The sequence below is a fragment of the Nicotiana sylvestris genome, chromosome 6, assembly GCF_000393655.2.
Source record: "Nicotiana sylvestris chromosome 6, ASM39365v2, whole genome shotgun sequence".
NCBI classification, from domain to species: domain Eukaryota; kingdom Viridiplantae; phylum Streptophyta; class Magnoliopsida; order Solanales; family Solanaceae; genus Nicotiana; species Nicotiana sylvestris.
In genome coordinates this window covers 157,438,189-157,447,122 of record NC_091062.1, presented here as the reverse complement: position 1 = coordinate 157,447,122, position 8,934 = coordinate 157,438,189, and the positions used below count along the sequence as shown (strand labels likewise).

The window sequence follows — 8,934 nt, the reverse complement described above, 5'->3', positions numbered from 1 at the left end:
AAGTGTGTTCATGACACACCACTTTTGTAGTTGACCAGTTTCACAAAATATGTCTATGTCACGCACCAATGGGGTTTCGATACGTGTCCTTAACGCAAAAAATACTTAGATTTACAAATATACCCTCATCTCCTTCCCTCTTAGACTTCTGGACTCTTTTTTTTCGGATTAAAGTTCTCTTTTAGTTGCTTTTTTTTTTCTTTCTTTCAAAGCCACCCTAATCAATTTCAATTCTTTCCAAACATCGGATTTAGCTTTGTGCAAGTGTTTTCATCAAAGACCTTGAATACCCACTTGAATTTGAACATGAAATTTCATATCCAACTTTTATTCCGACTTCAACCTTCGAAGCTTTGCCGACAATGGTGATTTGAATATTACTCCACCCAAATCTCATTCCAAACAGTGATTACAATTCAATTTTCGATCTCACAACTCCACTATTTTTAAAAATAAATTGTTGATTTTAAAAAATATTAAATTTATTGTAATAGACTTGAGGTGAGTTCCATTGTTCGAGTCAAAGATAAAATTCAATTTTGAACTCGAATTTATAGTTGACATCAATGGATAATAATTGTGGGTTGAAATTTGAAAGCAACTACTGATTTCAAAAGACTTCAATGGCGAGCAGAATGCAAAAATAGTTACTGAGTTCTAGGTTGATGCTAATTTGAGATCTAAAAATTATGTGGATTGTTTGCTGTTTGGAATTGATTAAGAACTAATCTTTGAGCTTAAAACCATTTGAACAGAGTGATTTCACGAGGAATTCTGTACTTCCATGGTTGAGTTCTTATGACTTTAAAACTGAGTTAATGTTTTAAGTTTTTTTTTTTAAAATTTTTGGAGTTCACTCGCCCTTTTTCTGTGTATAACACGTGAGTGCCAGCTAAGCAAAGTGGTGTGTTATAGATACACTTTTGAAAGATTGAGTGTGTAAGTTAATTTTCGCCATAAAAAAATGTGTAACAGAAATTTGGTCTATAGTTCAGATGGTAAGTTATGTATTTTACCATAAAATAATTATGCCACTAGCTAGATACGGTAGAAAAGCAATAGTAATACAGAAAAGTTAAGTTTTTCTTCTCAAATATCACGAGGAGCGTGAGAACCACTCTCCTTAGCATGACCTTGTTTCGTAAGATAAAACACTTTCCAGATCACGTGCGTTAGACACTATGAACGACAAATCTCCTTTGCCCGGATTGCACTTTGCTTTTCGAATTCCTATTCAAATTCAAATATACATAATCATACAATATTAACTATTTATACATCCAATCCAGTTTCCGTCACTCATTATCAATAAACTACTACATCTATTATCTATATATCACACACACACATAATCGTCGGCGAAGCACCGGCGCACGAGTCGTCGACCTCAACTACATACGCATACATATACACGGACTCATAAAAGTTGCTTAATTATATATACATAGATAGAGAACGAGGTTCATATTGCAGAGGAATGGCGATGGTAGATGCGGAGGCGATTGTAAAAGAACTGAGGGAGACGTACGCGAGTGGGAAGACGAAGAACTATGAGTGGAGAGTGTCGCAGTTGAAAGCTCTGTTGAAGATCGCAGAGCATCACGAGAAGGAGATCGTTGATGCTCTTAATTCCGACCTCTCTAAGCCTGAACTTGAATGCTTTGTTCACGAGGTTTATCTCTCTCTCTCTCTCTCTCTCTCTCTCTCTGTGTGTGTGTGGACTTGTAATTTCAATAGAATATAAAGATTTAAGTTATTTACACAGATAAATTTGAATTCAAGCAGTCAAAGAATTACATACTAATTGGTTATATTTCACTATGTGAATGGTTGAATGACAATTCTGAGTTTCTAGTACCTTTTGGAATAATATCGGAACAATAAAGTTGAGGACTGATCGAGAATTCTGAGTTTTAAGCATCTTCCTTACAACATACTATGAAACATAAAGTTGTAATTGGAATTATGATTTGTTACGTGTACTCTGTTTTTCTCAGATTTGGAACTCTTCTTGTGATTTTGTTTTACCAAGCTTATGGCTTTTGAATTAAACATCGGATTTTTTGAGCACTTGTTTCTTTTTGTCTTTTTCTTCCAAAAAATTGGCGACTCTTATATTTCCTTGAACAGTCACATGGAAGGAGTTAGTAAAACTATCTCCAAAGCCTCAAAGTTATACTTACAATTTTAGTTTTGGTTTAGTAATTGAAAATTGTACAGGCTATTTTTGTTTGTTGGGGTTTTCCTGTGTTTAAATCAATTTTGTAAAGTTGGATTTTCTGTCTTCCTTTTTTGTCCTTTGCAACTATTTATAAGGGTGCATAACTACATAGCTGACTGAGTATTTAGAAGAAAACTAGCACGGAGTTTTCTTTTTTCTGGGTTTCAGATTTAGCATCTAGATTTTAGTTAGATAGTCTATTGCAAAATGAGTTCTCTTTTCCTCTTTTCATATCTAGCTTTCTGGAATTGGAGAAGTTTTAAACCATTTAAAAGAGTAATGTTGGGTATTCTGCTTTGCAGAGGGTCCTTAGAGTGACAGGTATAAGCCAGATAAATAGGTCATTGTTGTTCCTGATGTTCGTTATCTCGAAAGTGTATAGATATCACCAAGATTAGCTTTTGGTTCTTATATATAGTCCTGGACTTCTTAGCTATATCGGACCAGATTTTCTTTTAGTCTTCTAATTCATATATTCTTCTAATGCAGATTTCTATGATGAAAACATCCTGTAAGCATGCATTGAAGGAACTAAAACGGTGGATGAAACCGGAAAAGGTAAAATTTTGTAGCTATTTATAGATATATATTACTTAATTTATCTTGGTTACTAATTAGTAGAAGCCCACTGATGCTAACATATGGAAATTGCAGGTCAAAACTTCATTAACTACGTTTCCTTCATCAGCTGAAATAGTTCCAGAACCCTTCGGTGTTGTATTGGTTATATCAGCCTGGAACTATCCATTCTGTATGTGAAAAACTGTACATTTATCTCCTTCATAAGTGCGTGTGATTATGTTTCCTTTTATTTTTTCCTTTCAATATACCTATAAGCAAGTCTCAAATTAAAAATCAGACTACTCGCTTAACTCTACAAAAGTTTCTACTATTTTATAAACTTTTATAATCAAGGGTTATGGTGTGTCTTTGAAACTAAATAAGCTTATATATGGATGAACAATGTCAATAATGAGAATGCTAGGATGAATATTCTTGCTTCTTGTTTTTGCAACTTTAGATCTGCGTGACTATCGGCAACTCACAATGCAGAGAGAAACATATCCCTCACTTATTTACACTGACAGTCTTTGATTGACAAATCTGTCAATGAAGACTAGGTCATATTTAGTGTAAGAGTTTCACTTGGGTCAAACTATTCTATGCTTGGGGAATCTTAGTAGCTTAGTTGGTTGGCTACCTGAACTTTTGCCTAGTGGTGAGGGCTCTATTCCCCATCTAGTAATTCCTTCCCCCCTTTTACCCTTCCCTACCCCCTATGTAGAAAAAAAATAAAAAAAAATATTCTATGCTTTTCCTGAATAAAAGGCCAAAAACTAAGCAGATTCCAGTATATCCTTCTCTGATGCAAGTCTTCCAAAGTGCCTTTGTCCTTGTTCATGGCAAGTTTTCTGTTATCCTTTATCAGTATTTTACTGCTGATCTCCGATTGTGTTATGATAGATGAGTATATGTTTAGCTGAAAAGTTACAGTACGGATGTATCAATCAGGTATTGATACTATGTTCTTCCCCTCCCCCTTCATTCTATTTCAGTGTTGTCCCTTGATCCAGTGATTGGAGCTATTGCTGCTGGTAATGCTGTAGTTCTGAAACCATCAGAAGTAGCCCCAGCTACATCTTCAGTGCTTGCAAAACTTTTAGGGGAATATATGGATGTCACTGCTATAAGAGTTGTAGAAGGCGCAGTACCCGAGACAACTGCATTACTAGAGCAAAAATGGGATAAGATATTTTATACAGGTCTGGAAAATTTCTTTGCTGGTTTAATTTATTTCCATGTCATTTATAGAATAATATATCTGGTAGGATTATTTATAGATGGACAATGGCCCAACTCTGTAGCTGTCTCTGGTAGCAACATAACTTCCTTTTATCTTTTAGGCTTCGGAGACAACTGACTGGTTTGTTAACAATGTGGTAATTTTCCTACAGTGCAATTGACAGGTCGTGATACTTTTGCCTTTACATCACCTATTGTCTAGATAAGACAGAGTATATGCACCACAAGTTTAACCCGTTAAGGAGAATGAATGTGAAGTAACATTAGATGGATTGAGGTGCCTAAATACCAATAATTCAGATACCGAAGTTAGTTTTTCAGGAGAATGACATGTTAGAGGAGCATGTATTACATAGAAAAAAATGAGATGGTCAAAATGGAATAGTGCGATGTAGCTTCATGTAATAGAAAGATACCTAACTAAGTCAAAGGCAATTTCTATATAAAGGTTGTGACACCAGCAATTTTACATGAGAGTCAATATTAGGTCTCTAAGGTCAATTTCACAAAAAGAATGTCCTGGCTTAGCAATGAGTGTCAAAAAAATGTGAATGTTAAGGATAGATGTGCTATAAGGTTGGACAATATTAGAAATGACCACATCAGACAAAGGGTGCGAGCAACAAACATAGAGGGTGGTGTCCTGGCTTAGGAATGTCTTATATTGACCTCAAAATACATTGGTCCTTAGGTACAACATTATAATTATTGAAGGTGCTAAAAGGAGACGAGATACATATAAAGAAGTTGTTCCAACATACCTAGAATCTCTCTGAATTAATGCAGACTGATTTAAGAACAGAACAATGTAAGCAAACAATCCATAAAAGCAGTAACAACTTGTTTGGATTATGATTTAGTTGCTATTGTTTCACTTACATTAGGTTTGTGTTGCCAACTTGTACATCAGCGTGGGGACTAAGTATGAGATTTAAAGAACTTCGAGTTTAAAAGAACCCTAATATGTCGTAAAAGACAAATTATTTAATATTATTGCCAACAAATTTTGCCCGAATTGTGCAAAATGGATTTAAAGGATTCATATAGTCAACCTCGACTAGTTTGAAATTGAGACTTAGTTGATTCATCGATTGATACTTCACTTATTATCTAATCATAGCAGACTTATGTAGAGAAGGAAGTGTACACTAGATCAAAAATGATAGTAGTTAGAAACTTTGACTGCTGTATTTTTGAAATATTATTGAATGTGTATTACTGATACCATTAGATTCATGATATTTTTCTTAAATACTTTTATTCCTAAGCTTCACCAGGGGAGGAACTCTATTTACCAACCAGGGCTGGGGATCCATTAACTACATGATCAGTGATTATTTTCAAAATTTATCTTAGCCTTAAGAGCTTAAACTTCTGTATGATCCATATACACATTCCCCTCCCCCCACAGCAGGGGAAAAGAGACAACAAAAAGTGACATTGTGTTATTGTTAAATGTCATTAGTAGTCAGTGCGATATTTTCTTCTCCATTTCTAATATTTTTACTTGAAACTTGGTAAAAAAGAAGAGGGACGAGATTGAGATGGACTGCATGTGGGTTTCCATGCAATAATTAGTCTAATCGACTAAAATAGTAGTGGCAGTTAGTTTGTATTGCAACGTTCACAGGCGTTAGTAGATATTGTGATTAAGATACTGACTTTGCCAAGTTTTATTTGTAAGACTTATTTGGAGTTGATCTGTTCACTATGATAATAATTAGCAAGTTATATGCTCATGTTATCATTCGCAATCAAACAATTAATACTGTAGGAAATGGAAAAGTTGGACGGATTGTGATGGCGGCTGCGGCAAAGCACTTGACACCTGTGGTTTTGGAGTTAGGTGGAAAATCTCCAGTTGTTGTGGATTCAAACATCAATTTGAAGGTAAAATTTCTTATTTGCTCTTTAGTCTCTAAGTTGTCAGAACATATATTGCCAAAAATCATAATAATAACCTTCTCAATTTTTTCTTTTATATATCAAATTGTTTTTGCTTTAAGGTTGCAGTAAGGCGTATTATTGCTGGCAAGTGGGGCTGCAACAATGGACAAGCGTGTATCTCTCCTGATTATATAATTACTACCAAAGAGAATGTGCCAAAACTGGTGTGTTTTATGAGACCAAGGAGCCTTTATGTCTGACATTATGCAAAATCCTTTACTCATTTGTTATATTTTTGTTCTTTTGATTCCTCTTCTCCAGCTAGATGCCATGAAACTTGAATTGGAGAAATTTTATGGGAATGATCCACTAAAATCAGGCGATATATCTCGCATTGTGAATGCTAACCACTTTCATCGACTATCAAAGTTATTGGATGATAATAAGGTTGTCGATAAGGTAGTTCATGGAGGTCAGAGAGATGAAAATAACTTGTGAGTCGACCACTCTTTCTCCTGTAACATATTATCACAAAGATATCTATGAGATGAGAAATCTTTGTTATTCATCTTCTTTTCCTCATATCAGAAAGATCGCTCCTACAATTCTTCTGGATGTCCCAGAAGATTCTTTAATCATGAAGGAGGAAATATTTGGCCCTCTACTTCCTATTCTCACGGTAAGAACTGCACTTCCTCTAAGAGGTGACTTGTCTTTTGTGCATTCCATTTTGGTAACAAAACAACAAAACAATCGCTGGATAACAATGTCACGCGGTTATGACCTTCTCATGAATGAGATTTCGTCTACAAGTTGGTCATTTTCCAGACCAACTTATTAAATTTCACGTATTTTCGGTAGTGAAATTCATCAGCAACAAAACTTCTTCAAAAACTGTGAAAATATATTGCTCCTAACTTATACTCACCCAGCTCAAATGAGGATAATCTCTTTTGGCTTCCTCATGGTAATTATTATGCCATTTCTGCCCATATACTACGAATTACAGCAGATAATTTTTAAGCAATAGGTCGCTTATGAGAGCTTAACAGACAGTTTTAGCTGCATTGTTAAGTCTAGAATGACCTACTTCCACCGTTTGAGAATGAGCAAAGCTCAGGTGGGAGGTTTGCCGAAAATTCTGTCCATAGTCTGCTGACAGTACTATTGTGAAGTTCTTGGCATGAATAGGTCCTGCTTTTCTTTTGTGCAGGTCAATAAAGTGGAGGATTCTATAGAATTCATTAATGCCAGAGAAAAGCCACTCGCAGCATATCTGTTCACTGGCAACAAGAAACTGGAGGAGGAATTTGTCAGGAATATATCAGCAGGGGGTCTGCTGATCAATGACACCACTTTACATGTAATTCTGTCCTTCCCTACTAACCAAACTTTCTATATTTACTTGTGCTAACATGACTTAATATTTTGTTTATCTGCTTAGGAGACATGCATTGAGATTATCACATTTATGTACTTCAAGTCTTCATGCTGATCTCAAGCTTTCTCAGACTATTATATTTTACAAGCAAATGTGAAATTGTTGATAGTTTGTTTCCATAGTGCTGGGGGAGTTTGAGGAAGATTCAAACTGATAATTTGAAAAATTATTACAAGTGGAGATTAAACTAAGATTTTTGGAAGTTGAAACTGAAATAGGAATACAATTTGTGAGGCATTAAGCTTAAAGCAATACTTGAGAGGGAGAGAGAGAAACTATCTTCAGAAGAGATTCTTTGAATCTAGAAAAACTAAAAAAAGTAAATTTACTTTGTGTCAAAATGTACTGTGTAGGTGTATCTTAATTATTTGTGGACTTCAAGTTGTTGTTGAGACCGAAGCTAGAGTATCTGAAACATTTCTTAATCACGAATGTTGTGGAGTATGTCAACTGTACGAATTTTTTTGCATTTTAATCGTGTGTGCTGCTGCTGGATTTCATTGCTTTGTCTAATCATATGATGCCATAGACTCTTGTTAAATGTATTGATGAACTGTATATTTGAATAATGCAGCTTGCTACTTCCACTCTTCCATTCGGAGGAGTTGGGGAAAGTGGAATGGGTTCATACCACGGTAGATTCTCGTTTGAAGCTTTCAGCCACAAGAAGGCTGTTCTGCGTCGCAGTTTTGGTGGGGATGTACCTGCAAGATACCCGCCTTATACACCTGAGAAGGTGCGATTTCTCAAAGCCCTGTTAAATGGAAATATACTCGGGCTGATTCGTGCATTACTTGGGTGGTAAAAGTTCACTCAACTTCAGATAACCCCATGAATTTTCAAGCTAGGATTTCTGGTCCGAGCTTGCTGCTATACTTGTAAGCTTTCCATTTGTTGGGGATTATCCTAGAACTAGGTGATCGCAGTGTTTCCACCCTCCAGGCATAATTTACCTTCATATTTCAAGTCACTTCTCTTATTAATGCATCTCGGGAGAATACTATATATTTATTTTTCTTCTACAAAATGGTAAAGTTGTTTGATTATTCATAATAATAGAATTTTACATCTCAAATTCCATTATTGTAGTATATTTTGTTGTAATTTTTCTGCCGTTATGTTTCTTCATACTAGACAGTGCCTATAATGTGACATTGCCAGTATGATCAAGTTTTGATTCTTATTCATCAAACATATTGAGGTTAATCATCTACTGATTTTCGAGGACGGGGCTAATGCTAGTTGCCTATTTTATTTAGGGATGGCGGTAGGGCCGTAGGTGGATATACCACGTGCATATGCTATTTCTTTCATAAAAGGCCTAGGTTTGTTTCATTATTGAAAAATTATCTTGTACTGTAATTGTAAGTCTTTCTTTTCCACTATTAGATTCTTTGACAAAACATTTAAGTAATGAAAAATTTGTTGTTAAGGTGTCTATCTCTATCACTTGTAGTTATTAAATTTAAAAATAATTAAAAAAAGGTACTACTTTGACAGCACTGGTTGGCAGATGATGTTGACTGTTACATCTCGCGATTTCGTACGTAAAAGTTTCATCGTAAGTTATTGACTTAGGGAG

The 8,934-nt window shown here is 35.2% G+C and overlaps 1 protein-coding gene across 1 annotated transcript; it reads left to right on the top strand.

Annotated features, from left to right (window-relative positions):
• Positions 1 to 1,270: 1,270 nt before the first annotated feature.
• On the top strand, positions 1,271 to 8,427 carry LOC104237629 (aldehyde dehydrogenase). Its single transcript, XM_009791810.2, has 10 exons — positions 1,271 to 1,672; positions 2,711 to 2,779; positions 2,876 to 2,972; positions 3,778 to 3,984; positions 5,799 to 5,914; positions 6,031 to 6,135; positions 6,233 to 6,405; positions 6,500 to 6,590; positions 7,125 to 7,274; positions 7,927 to 8,427. Exons 1-10 carry the CDS (start codon positions 1,478 to 1,480, stop codon positions 8,155 to 8,157), a joined length of 1,434 nt encoding a protein of 477 aa, XP_009790112.1. The 5' UTR covers positions 1,271 to 1,477; the 3' UTR covers positions 8,158 to 8,427.
• The last annotated feature ends 507 nt before the right edge of the window (positions 8,428 to 8,934 follow it).

What these genes read in the sequence shown, in the direction of transcription:
- LOC104237629 (XM_009791810.2), top strand. Translation starts at nt 1,478, where the DNA reads ATGGCGATGGTAGATGCGGAGGCGATTGTAAAAGAACTGAGGGAGACG. An exon ending in AGCCTGGAACTATCCATTCT is followed by an intron (nt 2,973 to 3,777) that starts GTATGTGAAAAA and finishes ATTCTATTTCAG; the next exon opens with TGTTGTCCCTTGATCCAGTG. An exon ending in ATTCAAACATCAATTTGAAG is followed by an intron (nt 5,915 to 6,030) that starts GTAAAATTTCTT and finishes TTTTGCTTTAAG; the next exon opens with GTTGCAGTAAGGCGTATTAT.